Genomic DNA, 22,591 nt, shown 5'->3' with positions numbered 1-22,591 from the left:
ATATTTGATCATGTAATTTCAACTATCACCATCTGGTGCCCTGCCTCCCAGGACTGTCATTTTATGCGCATCATATTTCTGCTTTCTCAAAGTATCTCATTTTCTCTCTCGTTTCCACCCCCGCTTTCTTTTACTTCCAAAGGTTCGCTGTTTATGGACACAGATAACGGAAACACTTAGACGTCTACAAAAAGAAATAGAAGTTGTAGATTCAGTTGTCAAAGGTCATATTGACCAGTACGTATTAGATGGCACAAGTGTTGCTATTAATGTTCCGAGGCCTCTACTTGAAAAAGTTGAAAAGGATATGCACCAAGTAAGTTTCTATGCATCTTTGTTTTTGCGCCATTGTTTCTGTAGAATTGTTTTTTTCTCTTGTCTGGTGTTGTTTCGTTTAGTTGTCTGAAATTCATTGTCCCCTAGTTACTGTGATTAGCAACTTTGTTAAGACAAAATGCAGGGAAAGATCTGCAGTATAGTGAAGATGTAATCAAACTTAAATCAAAGAGCTCTGTTCTAAGAGTTGTACTTCTTGCAAGATCATTCCACCCCTACACTGAGTTGGGCTTACGTGAGCCAGGCTCTTCTTGCAGCTGAGCTGACTGATCATTGGGTTGGACAAGGTTCCATGCATATATCGGCATCCTTCATCTGTAATAAGCAGGGGTGACTAACCCACGGGTCGCATACTACCCCCAAGAGATCCCTCCCCCCCATTTAAATTGTTTGCCATGTAAATTTTTAATTTAAGAGAAGTTTACTGATTACTCCCAAGCATACACTAGCATGATGCCAAAAGTCTTTTGGTGCCCCTTTCTTGGTAGTCTCTTGAAAAATCACAATGAAAAATCGGTGATGCCTTCTTCTTTTATCCTTCAGCCACTCCCCATTTGACTTCCAGGCCCATGGCATAAAGAAACAATCTACAGCCCTGAATCTCAAGCCGCAGGCACTCAGTTATCTCTTAAATCACGGTGTTTACTCCATTTGTCTTGCATGGCTCACTATCCCATTATATTTTGCTCAGTTTTCGAAAGAGGAATGGGGTGTTATGACGATGTATTTCTGTATTAATCAGTTCCTGCCCTTGTTTGCAACGTTTTGCAGTTTCATGTAGGGAATGTCTATGAAGAAGGAAAACTAAACGTTTTAACGGTTGTCCACTTACTCAACAAAGCTTTGGAAATACTGATGCATGAGCGCTGGCGCATTGACAAGAATGCACTAAAATTGGATCTTCAGTATATGGAAGGAAAGACCAAATACCAGAATGTTAATTTACAGGGTCTTAAGTCACTGAGGTGAGTTCAGAAGTCTGTGGCTTGCATATCCTACATGCACAGCCGCTTTTCACATACTTGTGGCATGAATAAACTGACTTACTGGCCTGGCTTAGATGTAAGGGTCTGGTAAACCATGATTTCCTGGATCTGGAGCAAACTATGCCCCATCTTCTGTTTTCGACCTTAAGTCAATATTTCTATGGTTTATTAAGTCAATTTTCTCATGATATCTGAACCAGGAAACTGCTTTAAGTAATCCCTAAAACCAGGAACATTCCTGTTTTTTTACGATTTGCTTAAATCAGAGTTTTCTGGTTTGGATGCCATGAGGAAAGTGTGGTTTAACAAGCGCTGGAAGTATTCAGAAACGGAATAGAAAAGAGTGGGAAGCATACAAGCACATTATTTGTTTCTGGACTAGTTGATGGATCTGAACTTGTTGTACAAAATTCCTTTCTCCCTGTATGTCTTGGTGTCCAGATTCTATTTTAAACAGAGGACCTGTACTCTTTACCTTCTGATTTTATTAACTTGCAGTTAGCTCATTTCAATTGCCTTTTGGTGAGTATTCTTGCTTTTCAGGTCTATACTAGTAGTCTAGTAACTGTTAACTTTTTAAGACACAAACTTACTTTTGTGAGTATCAAATAACTTCAGATTTTTGTAAATGAAACTTGTATATTGTGGTCTTGCAGTTTCTTTCTGCTTACTGTAATTATGGTTCACAACTAGACTTTAGCTAAGGCACAGCTGCTGTGTAATTTATAGCAGATACAGTGGTGCCTCGCAAGACGAAAATAATCCGTTCCGCGAGTCTCTTCGTCTAGCGGTTTTTTTGTCTTGCGAAGCATCCCTATTAGCGGCTTAGCGGATTAGCGCTATTAGCGGCTATTAGCGGCTTAGCGGCTTGGGAAAAAAAGGGAAAAGACTTGCAAGACGTTTTCGTCTTGCGAAGCAAGCCCATAGGGAAATTCGTCTTGCGAAGCGCCTCGAAAAACGAAAAACCCTTTCGTCTAGCGGGTTTTTCGTCTTGCGAGGCATTCGTCTTGCGGGGCACCACTGTACATTCACTTGATATAACTCATTTGTTCATGAAATATCAGTTTGCTTGAATAAAACACTTTGTAGTAACTATGTTGTTTGTTCTTCAATTCTTACAGGCAAAAATTAAAACGTGAAGATTGTGTATCAATAAAGCAGTCTATTTCTAAAAAACAGCAGGAATGGGATTTGAAGTGGGAAAATTGCCTTGGCCAGTCACCTTTTCATTTAGTTAAAAATCCAGATCCTGTAAGTATCCTTTCAGGGAGAGTAAAAGGCTTGTGTTGATTTTTAAAAATGTATGTTTTCTGTTGAAAATTAATTGAAACAAATTGCCTTTAAAAATCCCAAAGGCAGTCCCCTTATTGTTATACTAATTGTTTAACTTGACCAACACACTTTTTGGTAGTGACGCTGGTAAAATCCTCAAGTATTTTGCAGTGGTTAATTCTCTTGATTTGAACCATCTTAAAGAGCCAAACTTATGACCCCTTACTATTGTAAGGTTGTAAGTATAATGTTTTTAGAATGTTGCACTATTTTAGTGTTGTTAGCCGCCCTGAGCCCGGCTTCAGCTGGGGAGGGCGGGATATAAATAAAATTTATTATTATTATTATTATTATTATTATTAAGTTTTCAAATGTTTATTGAAATGGTAAAACTTAAGGGCAGCCTTTTAGATTTTGAAAAGAGGCTGTGTGGTTTTAAAATTTTGTAGGAATTTTAAGTTTTCTGGAATATTGACGATATATTACTCAGAGCTAAAAATATTGTTTAACATAACTTTTTGAATGTCTTTCTTTTTAAGGCACTTGACTTATTACCAGCCATGTCTCCCCTTTCTTTTTCTCCTGCTACCGAGGAAGCTTATAAAAGCAGTGTCTTCTGCCAGTACCCTGCATCAATTCCAGGTAAATCTCAAGAGCAGCTTTATCAATCCTGCCCTAAGATCCATAGCCTCAGAGCATGGGTAAGGGCTTTTGATGGCAACAGTTGCAGACATGTCTGTCTTCCTCTTTGCATATTTATACATTTAAAATTATCATCATTAGCCATAATTTTTTAATCATCTTGCTAACATGGGCACAATATTTGAGGCATGTAGTATTAGTCATTAGGGCAGGAATCTCAAATTTGGCCCTCCAGATGTTTGGGGACTACAACTCCCATCATCCCTAGCTAACAGGACCAGCGGTCAGGGGTGATGGGAATTGTAGTCCCAAAACATCTGGAGGGCCGAGTTTGGGGATGCCTGCATTAGGGTATTCTAATCTAGTAAATATAACAAATTTGCACTTCTCAAAAAGCCATGATTCTCTTTGTAAAAATGTATTTTTAGATTCTACCAAGAAGAAGAGTTTTCAGAAAACAGAACTTGAGCTTCCTGGCAAAGCATCAAGATGTCAAGGTAGTTCAGATGGGGTAATTGCAGAGAGGTATGGCTTTAATATGTCCTTATGCATCAAAGGGCTGTGTGTGTGTGTGTGTGTGTGTGTGTGTGTGTTGAATGTGACACAAGCCTGAAAATTGAAGGAGCAGGTATTATACAGGGATGAAGTACTGCTACACATCTCACCTCTTGTTTATAGTTCTGTGACCATCTCATGGAAATGCAATGCGAATCAGTCTTTTCCTTCTGAAGCAAATCTAGATTTGAGCTCTAAGGCTATATGGCTTCACTTACCTGCCGTCTCTTACATTTCCTTAGTCCCAGGAGGCGCCCAGGTCCAATATGGGGGCAGAGGAAGAACAGCAGAGCTGAATTAATTTATGCCTGGTTTCTCTTGTAATGGGAAGCTACCCTCAAGTGAGGAGGACCCCACTTGCGCTGCTGCTGCTCCTGTCAGGTTTGGGAACCATCTCAGAAGAATGTTGTCCCCCCCCCCCCTCGTAAGACATGCATGCTGCTCCCTGAAGTTCTTAGGGTTGAAATATCATTTGAGTGCAACTGATTCTGCACAGGTCAATATTGACCCAGCTATATATGAGACATACCTTCCAGCTCTTGTAGCCCTTCCTATAAAGGACTATAAATAATTTATCCAAATAGGGGGAAATACCGTATTTTCCCGTGTATAAGACTTAAGTTATTTTCTTAAAACAATTGTGCTAAAAACTTGGGGTCGTCTTATACATGGATAGTGGAAAGGTGGGACGGGCGATTGGTGGCCGCTGGAAACAGGATATTGCCCGCGGCATTTTTGTGGGTGATTGGTGGGTGCTGCAAGGTCCGCTGGCTACTGGCTTCTGCGGCAATTGGTGCTTGCTTTCGGCGAGTGTGCAGACAGTTGGCTGTTGAGTTCCTGCGGGTGAGCGATTTTTGGCAAAACCACCACCCCAAATGCTCAACAAGTCTGGGCAATCCCCCCCAAAAGATCAACAACTCTGGCCAATCTCCCCCCAAAAAAGCTCAGCAACTCTGGACAATCTCCCCCCATTTTCTCTATTTGAAGAGGGGGTGTCTTATACATGGGCAAATACAGTACTTACCATATGTAAAACACTGATTTTGCTTGAAGTTCTCTGTGTGGATTGCTACCAGTTTGTAAACTGGTCTTCATCAATTTGTGATTGTGTGGCATGGTGTGCAGTTGCGATTTGTGTGCAAGCTATCCTTAAAGGCATTCTATGAAGCATATATTTCCAGGCACTGAATTCTTTGCGTGTGCATATATTGTTGTTCATGAGATTCACCCTTATACTTCTGGGAGGCTGATACTCAAATAGAGATAAAGCTTTGCTCTAGTTGGCACTAGCTCTCCCTATAATAAAACTGCCTTTTGATGACCGGGACGAATTGAGGGAAATCGTAACGGACAGATACGGGGCATACAGCTTTTGACTGAATGAAGTGCAGAGCATCAACAGTATGCATTTAGTAATATTTTCACCTCTCCTCACCCCCCCAGGATGGTCGTGCCCTCTTCCAGTCTCGCCACAGCGTCTGAAAATGAAACATGGGTATCTTCGGAAAAGGTAACCTAACTGTTCTTGAAAAGCTGAAGTGTCTACAAGGAGTTACAGAGCTTGGAGTAAAGTCATAATTTGGCCTGGTTCTGTCTTTCCCAGCTTGTGGATGGGAGTGATTTCTGCTTTTGGTTGGAGGAGAAGGGAGACAATATAGGCACCAAGAAGTAGTGCTACTCTTGGTGTGAGGCAGCACATAGACTATTTTGTGAGTGTTCCCTGCCTTCCACATGGTGTAGATCGGCTTCAAAAAACGTTATTACTTCATAGAGAGGACATTGCCTTGAAGAAGCCGAACCTTATCCTAAGATTATTTTACTGGTTTTGACCTTTTAATGGCCTTGAGACCATATATGCCTGCCAGTAGACATGCATGAGAGAGAGGGCCTTTTCAGTGGTGCTCCTGTGCCTAAGGAATTATTTATTCTATGGCCTAATAGATTTATAAATATTTCTAAGCAATTCATTGGGTTTTTAAATAGTTGTCTTGATTTTCATTATTTATTTTATTTTATGTTGTGTACTGTTTTTAGTTCTTTATTAGATTTCTTACCACCCGTCCCAGGGCAGGTTACAACAATAAAATACGTGAAATTTATTAAACAAATGAAACAATTATAATGGGGAAACACAAAAGTGTCAAAACAATTAAAAACATTTCCATATATAAAATAATTCCATATAATAACAATTAACAATAATTGCCAACTTGGGAGCTATCTTGTGAGGTTATCTACCCTGAAAGAGGGCCTAAAATCTTTAAAATTAAATGTTTAAAATGTGTATATGGTGCAAATGTGGCTTGGTTGCTGCGACATAAAATCTTTTACCTTAAAGAAGACCAGCTACACCAAGCTTTTCTGTAGTGACAGCCCAAAACCTGCTTCTCCCTTCTGAATAGGGGAATCCATATAATTTGGGAAACTGCAGCATTGTCTGTTGCAGTTAAATCTGCCATGGTGGTTATGTTGTCAAGAACGACAGTCTGCATCTAAAACCGGTCCTTGAGCATTTGTGCAAATAATTGCATCATTTCAGGGATCGGTTACTGAAACACCCAAGGCAGCAGATCACTCTAGTTATCAACTCTTAAGATATAAAGGAAGAAGTTCAAGACCTGCAAAAACAGCAAAGAAAAAACAAGCTGATACATTCAAAACGCCATCTTCCGTTAAACGAGAAGATCCTCTGAAGAAGGCACAAGAGCAACTGGCGGAACAGGTGAGAGATGTCCTTGAATGTGATTCAGCCAGAAAATTGCCACAAGGCAAGCAGCTCTGCTTAGTTCCGCCATAGGCAAACTCCGGCCCTCCAGATGTTTGGGACTACCATTCCCATCATCCCTAGCTAACAGGACCAGTGGTCAGGGATGATGGGAATTGTAGTTCCAAACACCTGGAGGGCCAGAGTTTGCCTATGCCTGGCTTAGCTGGATTCAGTATTGGAAGGTCTGAGGTGGGGGAGGGACTTCCTTCTTCCCTTTGGCCGTGGATAAGCAGAACAAAGCAAAAGCAGTCTCTTAACCATTTAAAGAGATTTTAATGATCACAGCTCAAGAACATCTCGGAGGAAAGGTGTTCCCAATTAAGGTTTCCACCCATTTCCCTGCCCCCCCCAGTCCCATCACTTCCATCTTGCAACCACCGTGCTTTTTGTGTAGCCACCTTATCTGCTCTGCGTGACCTTGGACTGATAGGCTGGACACTTTCCAGTGTGAGAGAGAGTCTGTTAGCACTCTCTCTCTCTCTCTCTCTCTCTCTCTCCCAGTTCTTCTTCACTTTACTGTTCACCCTCCCAGTTCTTCCCAACTATGCCCCTCTGCAAACCACTGTTTCAAATCTATACTGCTCTACTGCTCCTGGGCAGCTTCAGGATCCTGGTCAGAGGAGGGGGAGGCTCCCACCATTCCTCATCAGAGGTGCAGACCTCAGCCTAGTCTCTTGACACCTAGGAAAGAGTTGGGAAATCTGCTTGCATCTTGAGCAGCTGCTTTAACAGCTGTTTCATTGGCAGGTGTCTAATGAACTAGTTTTTCTTTCAAAGTTTTACTAATGCTGCTCTAAAGCTCAATGTTAATAGTCCCATAGTTTGTCAACGCTGGATTCAGAGTCCCATGAGTAGAACCCGGTCCTGTGGAAACCTGTGTTACTTGTATGTTTTTTTTGGTGTGTATTTTTTTGTGTGTGTATTGAGCAGCTGCTTTAAAAGCTGTTTCATTGGCAGGTGTCTAATGAACTAGTTTTTCTGTCAAAGTTTTACTAATGCTGCTCTAAAGCTCAATGTTAATAGTCCCATAGTTTGTCAAAGCTGGATTCAGAGTCCCATGAGTAGAACCCGGTCCTGTGGAAACCTGTGTTACTTGTATGTTTTTTTTTGTGTGTGTATTTTTTTGCAGATGGCAGATGTAGTAGTGTCTAATTCTCCCCAGAGCACTCGAGGAGGAGGACAGGATTTGGAGGACCTGTTTAGCACCTTAATCTCGGATCCCTTCTTAACAAAGAAACAGATTCCACGGACCCCAGAAAATCTGAGTGAGTATCTCTAATATTCCACCCTTTAATTACCTTTGGCAGAGGATTCTGCAATGCCAGTTGGTACAAAGTTAAGGTTTTGAGGGAATGTAATTCCTTTGTCTGATGCAGGAATTTTACAAGAAGTCGCGTTCTCTCTTGAACAGGTAGAATAGACACCACAATTAAAGGCATCAGAGAAATCGTTCAATATTTTGGGCAGTCAGTGATGCTTCTGTGCTAGATGGCAACGTTTTCCTCTAGGACTCAAGTGTTGAAGGCAATGGCAGCTGATACCTTTCGACACACAGGTTCTTGCAGATACATCCTTATCCTTTCTGCCTCTGTCCATTTTTCTTTAAAGGGTCAGGAAGAAGGAAGCAGAAATTGTCCTGGTTGGCTCCCTGGACTAGGAGGCTCCCTTTTTGGTGCTGGCTGACTCATTGAGAGGCCAGTAAATTGTTCCCTCTCGTCACTCCAGCTGTTCTTGGGGGAAAGTGTGATGTCCTCTATGTTGGCCTGTATGAATAACCTGCCAAATTGTAATTACATGTGGGAAAGGAGGAGAACAATGGTTGGTCAGAGTTCAGTTACGAGCCGGATTAGGAAAAATGCTAATAGTTCCCAAAGGGGGGGTGATTCTTTCCAACTTTTAACTTTACTCTTCTGCAGCCTAATCCTTTTGTTGTACAAGACACGCACAGACTATGGTATTACCTTCCCTGAGAATCCATTTTTTTGTTTATGAAGAGTAAGTTTCTTTTCCTTATGGCAACAAAACAGGCATTTCCATTCTGTGGGCGATGCCTGGTGAAATACGCCTGGAGGAGGAAGCCTTTTCACTGATCAGAGGTTGATGCTTCAGCCTATTGTCTTGCTGTTCCCATGACTAGCAGAGCAGTTCAAGCTAAGAAAATCTGTTCGGCTCATACAGAACCTGATTTTTAAACGCAGATCAGTCACAGTCTGGCAGTACAAATATTTTTCTTCCCTGAACTTTGACATTATATCCACCATTCTTCTAAGGACCTTATACTTAAGTAACTGATGACATTGCATGTGGAAGGAAGCGAGGGAATCCAAACGGCCTGGGCCCAGTATCCCGGAAGGAGCGTCTCCACCCCCATCGTTCAGCTTGGCCACTGAGGTCCAGCACCAAGGGCCTTCTGGCGGTTCTCTCCCTGTGAAAAGTGAGGTTACAGGGAACCAGGCAGAGAGCCTTCTCGGTAGTGGCGCCCGCCCTGTGGAACGCCCTCCCATCAAATGTCAAGGAAATACAGTGGTACCTCGGGTTACAGACGCTTCAGGTTACATACGCTTCAGGTTACAGACTCCGCTAACCCAGAAGTAGTACCTCGGGTTAAGAACTTTGCTTCAGGATGAGAACAGAAATCGTGCTCCAGCGGCGCGGCGTCAGCAGGAGGCCCCATTAGCTAAAGTGGTGCTTCAGGTTAAGAACAGTTTCAGGTTAAGAATGGACCTCTGGAACGAATTAAGTACTTAACCTGAGGTACCACTGTAAACAACTACCTGACTTTTAGAAGACATCTGAAGGCAGTCCTGTTTAGGGAAGCTTTTAGCGTTTGATGTTTTATCATGTTTTTAATATCCTGTTGGAAGCCTCCCAGAGTGGCTGGGGAGGCCCGGCCAGATGGGCAGGGTATAAGTAAATAATATATTTATATTTATTTATAAATATAAATATAAATATAAATATAAATATAAATATAAATATAAATATAAATATAAATATAAATATAAATATAAATATAAATATATTAGCTGTCCTAGCTAGTTTTGAAGGTAACATGCTAACTGTGCAATAGAAACACATTGGATAGGAGTATGGTTTCCAGTGCAGTGCTACATTTCACTTATTCTTGATTGAATTTTAGTTGCTGAAATTAGAAGCTCTTGGAAAAAAGCTATCCAGGATGAAGAAGCCTCAAGTGTGGAAAGGAATCATACCGAAGCAATAAAAGATATGCCGGAGGACCGAGTCCCTGCGTCTCGAAACCAAGTAGATTCAAGTATGGCATGCTTTATGTCTTCATGCATGTCTGATACAGCAGAATCTCCTTTTCTGCATGCGCGGTCTCCATTTTGTTTCCAGCAGGTGGTTACTGGTTGTAGCGAATTGCTGACCTGTCAAGCAGCTGCTGGGACAGTGCGTGAGATGTTTTGGAAGCAAGGGTTAACATGCGCTGTTCCAGGCAAATGTGAAACAAAAAGTCCAGAACCTGGCCTCAAGACTGAACGTGCAAGTGAGCTGGAGGATGGTCCATGGAATGGCATTGCGGCAGAGACTTTGCCTCCTTATGTGAGCCAGAATTCTTCTATGAGTACAACTGTGTCATGGGATGGTCTTCCGATAGAAAGCTGCTCTGATAGCCAGGAAGTTATCCAACTGGGTATACTTCAAGAAACCCTTCCAGAGGAAGGGGCACTCTTAAGCCTTAATAATAGTTGTAAAGATTTTGAACTGGATGAAGTAAGAGAAGACAGCAACACTTTGCCGGACTGCGTGGCAGGAAGTGCGAGCAAACTGGATTTGCAATCTATTCGAAGGCGCTTGGAAACGTTGAAAAAGTCTGCGCTCGAAAACTCGCTGCCTTCTAAAAAGCAAATCCCAAGGTGCAGGTCTGAGTTTAGTCTCTCTCCGGCGAGCCTAGAAGCTTGCAATGTTCTTACCCCTTTGGGGAAACCATATGCATCAGATGCAGAACTTGCCAGGAAACCATTGCACACGACTCTTCTTGAAAGAAAGATCCTTCTCTCCCCCCTGGGTTCGCTTCCTTCAACGCCACAGAGAGAGCAGTCAGGCTCACAGGATAGGGGAGACCTGTTAAACGGTTAGTACCTATTGGATCTTGCAGATGAAAATGCGTTTTATTGCCGTGTTGGGGTGGGTTGGCATTTCTCTGTTTTCAGGGTATGATTCACAGTCCTCTTGTTTGCCTACAGGGGAAGCAGAGTTGCTCAGTGGTTAGAGCATCTGCTTTGTGCGTAGAAGGGGCAGGTTTTCTCCCTAATCATCCACAGTTAGGGGGGTCCACATCCGCTGTCTGAAACTCTGAAGAGTTGATGGCAGTCAATGTAGACTCCATAAAAAGCAGCTTCCTATGTTCCCAAGCCCCAGTGAACATGAAGCAGGCATGGGATTGCTGTGATGGAACACTTTCTAATACTGAGTGGAGCAGAAGCTAAGGAATGCCAGCAAACTGCTAGCACAGTTCTGTAAGGGATGCCATAGTAGGTACACAAGGGAGCAAGTAGCTATGTGAAACGACTTATGTACATGAGACTGAAGCCAAAGAAATATGCCACTGATTCTGCACATCCAAGGTAGTGTCTAGTTTTGGGGGTTTTTTTGCCCCACCATTTCCTATGTAGCAAACAGCTTTTTAAACCTTGGGGACTTCCCAGACCAGTTTGTGTTAGAGCAAGAAAGTCTGCTGTCTGTTTTTTATTTCTTCGTTTAATTCTCATTTGCTCCCACTTGCACAACAAGTTCTCTGGATATAGTTTTATTTAACAAAATCCACGTGCTGATTTTAAAAACAATCTTGTATTCAGAGATCTTGCATGCGTCGTTTGTGCAAGGAAAATGATTTCTCATTTTCTGCCCTTAGATGTGAAACATATTCTCTCAATTTTGACCATCTTATTCTTAATATTATCTAAATTCTAATAGCCAAAGTGACCATAAAAATATCCTTTTGCTACTTGAAGTTTTAAAAGTTTTAACTGAGGTTGCTTTGTAGTAGATTTCTACCCCTTACATAACAGGGTACATCCTTGGAAGGCTTTATGCCTAAAGGACTATTATTTCTAGGCAAGTTTTAAAAAAATAATTGAAAAGTTTTTGAATGGTATATGTGTTTCTTTTTCAGAAAAGTAGCATGGAACTGGATGTAAAAGAATCTTCATCTGCAAAGATCTGTAAAGATGAAAACATTCCTTGGTTATAACAATGCACTAACTTCAGAAACTTTAACATTTCACTTTTACCCTAAGTATTTTTTTTTATTTTTTTTTTGTAAACCTCATGCATTCATTGAGATTTTGGTGTTAAGGAATGCAAACTCTGACTTAGTTTGTTGCATAGTCCCCATTATGGTGCTCTTCTGTTTTTACTGATTTAAGAGATCCTGAAAAATTGAGGCCATTTGAGACTTTCACAAGCATGGAGTGTTAAGAGACTGTGTACACCTTTACATATCATAACTGTATTCTAATCAGATTTTGACAGATCATTTTGCTCTAACCCTTTTCAGCACATGTTATTAATGAAATGCTCTTGTAAATAATTGGCTAAACCAATTGCCCATTCTTATGTCAACTTTTCCTCCTGTGTGTGAATACAGAGGTTTAAGAATAGTCTTCATTAAGCAGATGTTTTCAACTTTCTCTTCTGTGTTTTCTCTTAATATTTGCTGTTGCAAGATGCTCCCCCTAAAATAGGTTATGTGCTGTGTATTTAAGAACTAATCTAAAAAACAGAGAGCTTGCTTTGTTAGAACATATTTGCCCAGACATAGCTTGGTCATGTAGACAATGAACTGAATTCTAGTAACTAATGTATTGTCTTAAAACGTTCACTTGTCTTAAAATATTTATTAAAATGAAATAAAAGTTTCACTTTTCAAAAAGCATAATAAATTTCTCTCAATAAAATCTTCTGATTTAAGGGTTTCCCTCCCTCAGCTCTTCTGAAGAATGAAGTAAATTTATTCAACGCTATATAAGAGGCCCAACTTGTGTTTTATGCCTGTTCACTTATTTTAGGCTGGATTCAACTAATGGGCCCTGCCAGCGAAAGCCCAGGTAAGGCCTTCTGCTAGCACAACAGGTCTTTCCAAACATCTTCAACCCCCCCCCCATTGGTTCTGAGTGGTCCAAAATGCTTGCGCTGGTGGAATAGTCATCTTGGCGCCACATTGAATTCCTCCTAAACCTCCCTCCAGCTTTATGGCGGATGGTCTGTTCATGTGACTACTGTGGCTTCTGAGCTGGGAAAGTATTTTTCCAGCAGCAATTTTCTATACTTCATGAACCATTACTATTAATTTCATTTCTATACCGCTTTATATTTTTAAGAATCTCAAAGCGGTTTGCAACATATTAATGCATCAATAAAACAATCTGAAGGAAGTCAAATAGAAAACTAAAACATTATAAAGATTTCAAAATAAAATATTATAAAGGAGGTCAACTACAGAATATATATTTAACACAAAGTTAGCAAAATCTTAAGCATTTAAAAACAACACATTCCTAAGTGAAGTCAAATGCACATTTAAAACAGCATAATTAACAAGAGAATAAAACTGCGCTTAGGAGCCTCTCTGATCACAGAAGTAGCTTTTGCCCCTAGGATTTAGTAATTTTCCCTCTTGCATGATATATTGCAGCATTTGGGTTATGCAGGTCGGGGGAAGTGGACCTGCCAGAATTTTCTCATTTGGAAAAGCCAAATAGTGTCATAGTGAAGTCTTCAAGGTGGAATCTACACACATATAGAAAATGCTGTGAAAATGCTTTTTTTAAAAAAGACGTTTTGGAAAAATACTTTTAATTTTGCTTAGCTCACTGTCGCCATCTAGTGTCACATTTGTATATTGCACTTTACAACACATTTAAAATGTTTTATTTGCAGCTGTGTAGCTGAGTCCCAAGTCAGACTTGCTACTTTTTCATATAGTGTGTTAATGTAGAAAAGCCCTTATAAAAGAAACTGCCAGCAAGGGATGATGTCTTCTTTCATATGTTTCAGCTGCACAGCTTACTCCCTTGCCTCAAAATATTTTGTTGGGACTTGCTACCTGATAGGATGACACCAAGGATGCTGGCCAAGTAATCCTGATTCAATGTGGAGTGCCATTTAATTTCTGTCTCTGTACTAGATTTAAGGATATTTTGTAAGCCACTGCGATCCTCTTGGGTCTATAAAGCAGGATATACGTATTCTCCCTAATACAAAAAGTCTTGTGGCCTGTCTGAGTAACATTTTTATTACAGGAAGTGTTCTAATATCAAACATGTGTACGGATCTGTTTTCAATATTAGTGGGCAGCGTGTGGGTTTTGCTCCACTCCACTCCACGTTCACAGGTAGTTTTGACAATGTTGCAGGAAATATGCCCCAAATGCCCACAGGAACAGAAACAAGAAAACAATAGCAATTTAATATTCATCTGTTACTGTGCCTTTGGCATTGATACATTAAGGTTTTCAAAGGACTGGTGCGAAGCTCCACATGGAAGGGTAACAGTTCTCAAATAAAAGTATTGTCAAGTAATGTTTGCAGCTGTATTAACTAAATTTTGTTTTCCTTTTTATAAATATTGAAATGGGGGCCCTCTAGCTTGCATCTCTAAAGCAGCCCTGCTCTTTCTGATTTGCCCACAACTTGAGCTGGCTATAAATTGAGCTATGAATTCCTCCTCTGTTTTGTGGTGGGGGCTGTGCTAAGTCCTGCTTTTGGCAGTTTTGCTGCTGCAAGATCCAGGTCTACCTTGGTGACTTCACAAAGGATCTCCAAGTGACCACCCCAAGAGGATATTATGAGTCCCCTGTCCTTTGCAGAGCAGGCCTGGATTAGTAGAGGCTTGAACAGCAGCAAGTTTAGGGGGAAAGAGAATTTGTGCTGCTCTAGGAAAGCTGACTAGCTGAGATGTGCAGAATACTTTCTTCCTTTGTGACCTGCTGCAGTGAGATGAGGAAGAGCTAGCCTACAGGTTGCACCCCAGAAGAAACAGGACTGCAGCAGCCATGGCTTCTCCAGCGGTTTCACGTCTCTCCCAACCATGCATTTGCGAGATTTGCGACTGTGGGTATGTATACGCCGTGTGCTGGCTTGCGCAATCATAGATAAAGATACACACCTTCATCCCCATTCACGGTTAAGTCGCTTTTGCAGAGCTGTTACAAACAGACAGAATCTCTCGCTGTGTTGTGGTCCGTGGTCCCGTGGCCAAGGATGTATACAAGTTGATTTTCAGAACAGCCACGAGACTTTTAATGCCTTTACATAGCTCCATCCTTATTTCAGACAGTGTGATATATCAGTATATCATTATGTTTAGCTGGTGATATATTGTGATGTTTAAAACCAGCTATTGCCCAGCCCTACTGGGTGGCTGGTAGTAGCTGGCCTGACCTAGAAGTTTTGGGGGAAGTGTTGCTGGTAGGGATCTGGGTGGTCATTCTTTGCAATCCGTAGTTTCTTCTGCTTGGTGTGAATTTGCATTGCAAAACAAATCAGGTCTTGGTTTTGCTCATTTTGTTCCTATGTGAATTGACTTGCATCCATAAACCGCCTTGCTTAGGACAGCTGTTGGTCGTCTAGTAGGGCTTTTCTGAACTGCATCAGCTATACTTTCCTGCAGTGGTAACCATCTCTATATGTTTTCTGGATATGCATTAGGACAGTACGTGTATAAACCAGTAGTGCAGCTTGATCACCCGGAACCTCAGGTTTTGTGATTGCAGAGGAAAACTTCTAACGATGAGGTCCCATGGCAACTTTCTGATATCACTGGCTCTAAGCCCATGTGTTTTCATGGCTGCCCAGACATTGATTTCAACCTTGCAGTACTCCTTTTTTAATTCTACACCTCTGATGCAGTCCAGACATCACATAAAGTCAGCATACTGACATTGGGTGACAGTTTTTTTGAGCCTCTGTGGGTCGTGACCTAGATGCTCCTGCTTGTGCGAGAGGTTGCTTCAATCTCTACATCTGGAGCAATGTGTGTGGGCTCACAGCTGGGGAACTCGATGTGTTTGGTGGATTTGGCACAGAGCAGAAACACACACATCGCCCACTGTTAGTACATCTGTGTCTCCTTTATTTTGGGTACATTAACACTTTTCCTAGCCTTCCACATCTGTTGCTGTTTTTCCATGGCACTGACAGTGGTTTCAGATATATTTACAAAAGGAGTCGCGCTGGTGCTGAATTTGGTCCGCGTTTGCCTTAATCTCTCATTTATGGATACACTGGCTGCTCAGCTGTCTTTTTCCAAAGTGTCTACATTTCAGTGGTTAGCGCCACGGACGCCATGCAGAGATGTCTGTGAGAAGCTGGTTTTTCAGCACAGCCAGCAGCAAAATAATGTTATTCCACAATTATTTGTATTTGCGGTGTGAAACTCTGTTTGCTTGACACAATTCAGCACAGTCCATCCTTTCCAGCTTGAAACAGGATTAAGTGTTGACAGTCTCCTCCAACCCATAATAAGAAAAGAATCAAGGGATTGAGTCTATAGATGAGGACAATAACTCACTGGAAGACCCAGAAGTGGGAACTTGTTTAAGAAGTATCTTTAAATGTTGGAATCTAGACTCACAATAGTGTGCTGTAGTAGATATATATGGATTTGTGTGGTGATGAGCTCTCATATTCCTAGCAGATTTATCTGAATTCTTAACATTCCACCACACTTGTGTGATCAAGGATCTGAACCCAGGGTAGATCAGAGCAGGCTTGATTCTCAATGACTTAGATGAGTCAGTAAACAGATGTACCCCACAGACTTCCCCACCTCTTAGGAATGAAAAGGTAAAGGACCCATGGATGGCTAAGTCCAGTCAATGGTGACTATGGTATTGCGGTGCTCATCTCGCTTTCGGGCCGAGGGAGCCGCCGTTTGTCCACAGACAGCTTCCTGGGACATGTGGCCAGCAGGACTAAACCACTTCTGGCGCAACGGGACACCATGATGGAAACCAGAGCGCATGGAAATGCCATTTACCTTCCCGCCATGGTGGTGCCTATTTATCTATCTGCACCGGTATGCTTTCGAACTGCTAGGTTGGCAGGAGCTGGGACAGAGCAATGGGAGCTCACTCCGTTGTGGGGATTTGAATCGCCGACCTTCTGAACTAGTTGTTTAGAGCACGGCACCACCTGCTCCCTTAATGAAAAAGCAAAGTATAGCATTTGGGGGACACAGCTACAGTCGAGACAGAACCAGACCCCAAGTGACTTAGCCTTCACTGACAGGGATCATGCAGTGTGTCTCTTTGACCGCAGCATACAGAGGTGTTCTGCCCCCTCAGAAGTCCTTGGAGTATCTATGGAGACATTCTATGCAAGGAAAAGAGGAAAGGCAGCTGCTAGATGCAGGCTCTACGTGTTTCAAATTAGTATGTTCAGAGGTACATTTTAAACAACCAATCTTGCTATTCGGTCTCTGGTGATTCTGCTGTAAAGTAGCTTGGACTGTTTGGCAGAGTTGCTGGAGACCAAAGATTAAGGCTGGTTGTTTTTACGATGTTCTTCAGGAGCATGCTTAAATTGAAATGTCTTAGATCCAACAAAGTGCACTTTGCACTGAATGTTTCTGCTTTTTACCTGTATTGGTGCTTTCCCATGTCTACATCCGGCCCGTCGTTTAAAGCCATTTTGTTTGTAATATGTGTTGTAAGGACGTGCGAGGATGGCCATACGCTTCTGTTTGGGGAATCTGAAGTGCTGGAAAACCTTGTCTTCTGATGAGTTTATTGCCCTCAATAATTCTCTTAAGATAGTGGTTGGTAGTACTGAAATGGCTTGAAAGGTAAAGCAATCTGTACTTCTGCCCTTGATAAATATGAATATTCGGATGATGCATAACTTGCGCAAAAGGTGCAAATCCACTCAGAATTCGAAAACTAGCAAAGCTGTGTAAGATCTAGCTACATCCATTCTTCTATAGACTCTCTCTCTTTTAAGAAACAACCTCTGTGAACTTGGCATGTATTATTATGATGATGATGATGTACAGGTGGTAACCATTTTGCCTGCATTTAGTTGACATGTGACCGCCGATGCACAGGTCCTTTTGGCCCCGGAGGAGGGGGCAGCTTATGCATACTCTCCTGTTGTGCATGGGGGCCAGGAATGGAACCCCTGTGCAAAATGCTCACCCCCTCTGTACTATTCAATCCAAGGTCTCTGGGTGGCTTTGGATATTAAAGCGCATGCACACACACACACAAAATTCCTCATAAAGATACCAAAACCAAGGAAACTTACAACAGCAAAAAGGCCAGCGAACCCGCCCCCTCCAAACAAATCCACCTATAAAACGCACAAACCATAGCTGCTAAAACAATTTAGCAATCCAAACCAGCAAAGGAGAACTTTGTGCAAAGACTGAAGCACCCAAGGGACAGAGTCAGTGCAGTGTGTTCCCTCCAACCCAGACAGCCTATTCAGCAGGATACCATGGTTGATGGAGTCAAAAGGATTGAAGAAAACTGACAGTGTGTCACACACACCCCTGTCTGTGTCTCAGCAGAGGTCATCCCACAAGGCAACAAAATCAGTTTCCGTTCCACAACCAGGCCTCAAGCCCACCTGAAGCGGATCTAGTAAATCAGTGTCGTCTGCAGAGAGTCATGAGCTGAGCAACCACCCACTCAAACACCTTGCCAAGGAAGGGATTTTCTTTTGAATCTGACATATAGTTATTAACACCTCCTTGGTCCAGAGAATGTTACTTTAGGAACAGTGCAGTCATTGCGTCCTTTAAAGACTCTGGATCCAACGCCTCTTTCAATGAGGAATTTACAACCACCTCGACATAACAATGTGGAACTTCTGTCTCGTTTGTCCTTTCATATGCCTGATGGCTTGCTGATGTTTCCTAGCACATATCATTATTTGTGACCTTGCCCGTTGCAGGGCATAACATAAGGGGAATGCTGTATCTATCAGCAGGAAGCTATTTAGTCTGGGCTGTGGAGCCATGCTAGGGATATCCATCAGAACCCTCTGCAGGGCTGGAGAGTGATCCAACTGCCTGTGTGTCAACAGGGTGGCTATTTATTATTTTGCTCCAAAGAATAGAGCTGTGTGTATTTTGCTGGCTTGCTTTGTGCTTTGACCAAGAGATTTGAACACATGGGAAGCAGTTTCTCAAAGTTTTTAAATGCATGTAACGTTCCTTCATCCTTCACGGCGAGTTGAAAATATGTAGACATGGATAAAAGTACCTAGTGTGAAATATTTACATTTTAAGAGGGCATTCAACACCTGCTGCCTTCACCTGAGTATACAAGCTCCGGAAGCCGTTCAAATGACTGCAGCAGGAGAAGAACAGAGCCACCTAGGTGCATTATTTTGAATATTGACTTTAATGGAAGGCACACTTAAGCCATTGTATGTTTGCGAAACAGGCGTGCATCTGTTCAACAGGTTACCGCAGAGGTGGTGAACTTGCTGCCCTCCAAATGTCACTGGACTCCAGCTCCCATCATCCCTGGCTATCTGAAGCTGGGCTGACTGAAGTTGTTGAACTCCAACTCAGCATCAGTATCTGGGAGAAGCACAGGTTCCCATCCCTGGGTTACAGTGATTTGGGCTGGAACCAAAGGTTTACCTTCGCTGACCGAAGGAACTTCTTCTGCCAGGAAGACTTACTGTATCCACAGAAGAGGACCTTTTGGATCTGAATACGAGTCTTCCCATGAGTAGTTGTTGTGCACCTAATATCAACATTGATGCTCCAGTTGGCATCTGATTTTTTTCTGAATCGTATCTAACAACAACGCTGGTAGGTTCTGGGCTATGGGATCGGATAATGGCAGCTAGCAGATTGAGGTTGAATCCTGACAAGACAGAAGTACCGTTTTGGGGGGACGGGGCGGGCAGGTGTGGGAGACTCCCTGGTCCTGAATGGGGTTACTGTGCCCCCGAAGCCTTGGGTAGGCTTGCCATACACCCGGAATTTCCTGGACATACCCAGAATACAGCGGTCAGAAGCAGTGCCCCAGCAGAAATAGGCATATCCAACCCATGTCGGTAGTGTTGTTTCTGCCAATTTTCCTTTAAAAAAAGATAAAAAAAACAGCAATTTTCTTTTGCTCTAAAACTTTGGGCAAAAACTTGACAACTATTTTGGCAACCCTAGCCTTGGGGTCATTTTGGACTCATGGTTGTCCATGGAGGTGAAGGTTAATTCTGTGTCCAGGGTGGCTGTCTACCAGCTCCACCTGGTACGCCGGCTGAGAGCTGCCTGCCCACAGACTTTCTTGCCAGAGTGGTGCATGCTCTGGTTAGCTCCTGCTTAGACTACTGCAGGGGTCAGCAAACTTTTTCAGCAGGAGGTCGGTCCACTGTCCCTCAGACCTTGTGGGGGGGGGGAGGGACTATATTTTGAAAAACTATTAATGAACGAATTCCTATGCCCCACAAATAACCTAGAGATGCATTTTAAATACAGTGGTACCTCGGGTTAAGTACTTAATTCGTTCTGGAGGTCTGTTCTTAACCTGAAACTGTTCTTAACCTGAAGCACCACATTAGCTAATGGGGCCTCCTGCTGCTGCTGCGCCGCCGGAGCACAATTTCTGTTCTCATCCTGAAGCAAAGTTCTTAACCTGAAGCACTATTTCTGGGTTAGTGGAGTCTGTAACCTGAAGCGTATGTAACCTGAGGTACCACTGTAAAAGCACACATTCTACTCATGTAAAAACACGCTGATTCCCGGACCGTCCATGGGCCAGATTTAGAAGGCGATTGGGCCAGATCCGGCCCCTGGGCCTTAGTTTGCCTACCCATGGTGTAGGCAATACTGAGAAAGATGGACCAATGGCATGTCTCAGCATAAGGCAGCTTCCTGTGTTTTCCACTCCACTACAACATTACGTAGGAAATAAGAAAAATATTTGCCCAATCTGGGCTAATCCAAAGTTGGGCTTAATGTTCCACTATAGCCAGAGAATTGGGGCGAAATTTATGGGTAGCAAATTTTGGACAGATTGGTTCAAAATATGCCACTCTTGAGGCTCAACCTTGCTGTTTCCTCAGATTATTGTTGTAGCAACAGCAGCCAAGTAGCACCAAGATGGAGCTGGGCATTTGCACTGGGAGTGGTTCAAGATGATGCCGCCATATTGTAGTCTAGTAAGCTTCTTGGATGCCCTTTATCCCCCACTGCTAAGAGGAGAGGAGGGCAGGGCATAGTCAGGGCCACTAATCGGTGGTCTTGTTCCTGCGGAAGTTCTCTGTCGCTTTCAACAAGGTTCTCCTCGGCATCTTTTTCCCTCTGAATTCCACAGGGTGGCAACATAGACCTTAGAATGCCAGAATGTGGAGATTGCTGTTCGCTGTGAGTGCTTTTGCTTCTATTCACTTGCCTTTGCTCTGCGTTCTTTCAACCTGCTCTATGCTTTTGGGAAGCATGTAGCAGAAAAAGAGAGAGAGGTACTTTACATTTGAAGGTGCTGATAACTGAATGCCCACCTTCATTCCCAACTAGGATTTATTATTATTATTATTAGGCAAACACCACAATTCTATACAAAATAAAAAAATTCTGTCCAGTAGCACCTTAGAGACCAAGTTTATTATTGGTATGAGCTTCCATGTGCATGCACACTTCTTCAGATACACCACAATTCTATGATTCTATGGAATGTGAGGTTAGGGAGAGAATAGGTGGGGGAAGTATTAGGTCTTTACTCAGTCAAATAATTAGTCCCTGCAAATGTGCTCTCCCTTCCTGCTGCTAGTTTCGAAATACAGTGGTACCTCAGTTTTTGAGCGTCTCGGAAGCCAAATGCTGAAAACCCGGACGTAATTGCTTCCGTTTTCAAACGTGCCTCAGAAGTTGAACAGCATCCGCTGCGTTTTTTCATTTTTTTCTCCATTGACTTTGCTGATCGCCCTTTGCACCTCAGTTGTTGAACGTTTCGGAAGTCAAACGGTCTTCCGGAATGGATTATGTTCGACAACTGAGGTACCACTGTATCTTGCCCCCATATGAACCTGCCTGGAGCCTGAGATCATCTCCCTTCCCTGTGTACCTTCTCCAAGGGAGGTCCAGAGAGTGGCAACAGGACTCCACACTCTGCTGTGTGGTGAGCCAATCTTGTCATCTGTTTGATGCCAGACAAAGGCGTTTTTTGTCTCCTCAGCATTTGGGGAATAGCTCCCATGATATTGTATTGGTTAGCCTGTTTTAAATGGGTTCAAACAGTTTTATTATTGCAGTTTTTACTTGGTTGTAAGTCACTTGTGACTCAGACTTATCCCCTTAAACTTTGCTGCTCCTGAGCAACTTCTGTTGTGAAAGGAGCAACCTCTCCCTGGCAATTATTTCTCATGTTTGCCTTCCCCAAATAGGGCTGTGCAATATATTGATATATTATCCAAAATCGCTTTGAAGTCCGTATTGTGATACTGGTTTCATAATTTTTTCACCTGGAAATATATTGCAAATCATGATGTGTGTGCTGTGCAAAAATCACAATAAAGGAAAAACCATGAAGCCAGCCAGTGCCCTTACATAGCTCGATCCTTATTTCAGACATTGTGATATATCGGTATATTGCGATGTTTAGCTGGTGATCTATTGCGATGTTGGAAACCATATATTGCCGAGCCAAACCACAATGGGGGGGGGGCATCTTGGCTGCACTGAGCTCTGTAGAGCAAACCCCAGAGCTTTTCATCAGTGGGTTGAATCCAGACTTAGCCACATTCAGAGCAGACCCATTGAAATCAGTGGGACTTATTAGCAATGAACCATGCAGTCCTCACCGTGTCTACGCAAACTTTAATCCTGTTGAATTCCACAGAACTTACTCCCAGGTACTTTGTGTTGAGATTGCAGCCTCAGCCTAGGATCCAACCTAGAAGGCCAACCACAGTGGTTGGAATTCATACGGACATTGCTGCAGTCAACTTACCAGTGCTGTTTTCCCACCGGATGAGCTATGGAGGCACAGCTGTTGCTGGGGTTGAAGTACTGCCCTTTCAGTAGCAAGAGTGCTAATACCTCAGCATTCCTTGTG

The 22,591-nt window shown here is 42.6% G+C and overlaps 2 protein-coding genes and 2 long non-coding RNA genes across 4 annotated transcripts in view; 2 read left to right on the top strand and 2 right to left on the bottom strand.

The window, feature by feature from the left end:
• HAUS6 (HAUS augmin like complex subunit 6) overlaps positions 1-12,479 on the top strand; it is a 20,162-nt gene extending 7,683 nt beyond the window's left edge. The window contains exons 8-17 of the mRNA XM_079959269.1: positions 143-316; positions 1,108-1,301; positions 2,444-2,573; positions 3,134-3,236; positions 3,665-3,761; positions 5,235-5,301; positions 6,331-6,513; positions 7,688-7,823; positions 9,698-10,654; positions 11,696-12,479. Of these exons, the coding sequence (XP_079815395.1) occupies positions 143-316; positions 1,108-1,301; positions 2,444-2,573; positions 3,134-3,236; positions 3,665-3,761; positions 5,235-5,301; positions 6,331-6,513; positions 7,688-7,823; positions 9,698-10,654; positions 11,696-11,703 (2,049 nt within the window). The 3' untranslated portion in view covers positions 11,704-12,479. The remainder of the gene's footprint in view (positions 1-142; positions 317-1,107; positions 1,302-2,443; positions 2,574-3,133; positions 3,237-3,664; positions 3,762-5,234; positions 5,302-6,330; positions 6,514-7,687; positions 7,824-9,697; positions 10,655-11,695) is intronic.
• Positions 7,819-22,591, bottom strand: LOC307206596. The gene is made up of 2 exons (XR_013834399.1): positions 22,487-22,591; positions 7,819-8,334 (listed from the first exon to the last, which is right to left on the bottom strand). It is a non-coding gene; the product is annotated as an uncharacterized lncRNA (long non-coding RNA).
• The window catches only part of SAXO1 (stabilizer of axonemal microtubules 1), a 31,351-nt gene continuing 23,043 nt past the window's right edge, over positions 14,284-22,591 (top strand). Inside the window, exon 1 of the mRNA XM_079959571.1 lies at positions 14,284-14,637. Coding sequence (XP_079815697.1) covers positions 14,576-14,637 — 62 coding nt within the window. The 5' untranslated portion in view covers positions 14,284-14,575. The remainder of the gene's footprint in view (positions 14,638-22,591) is intronic.
• Positions 18,910-19,578, bottom strand: LOC307206616. Its single transcript, XR_013834420.1, has 2 exons — positions 19,215-19,578; positions 18,910-19,110 (listed from the first exon to the last, which is right to left on the bottom strand). It is a non-coding gene; the product is annotated as an uncharacterized lncRNA (long non-coding RNA).

This window comes from Podarcis cretensis, assembly GCF_951804945.1.
Source record: "Podarcis cretensis genome assembly, chromosome: 17".
Lineage (NCBI taxonomy): Eukaryota > Metazoa > Chordata > Lepidosauria > Squamata > Lacertidae > Podarcis > Podarcis cretensis.
Note: the sequence above shows the minus strand (reverse complement) of the source record. Positions and strands in the feature narration are given on the sequence as shown.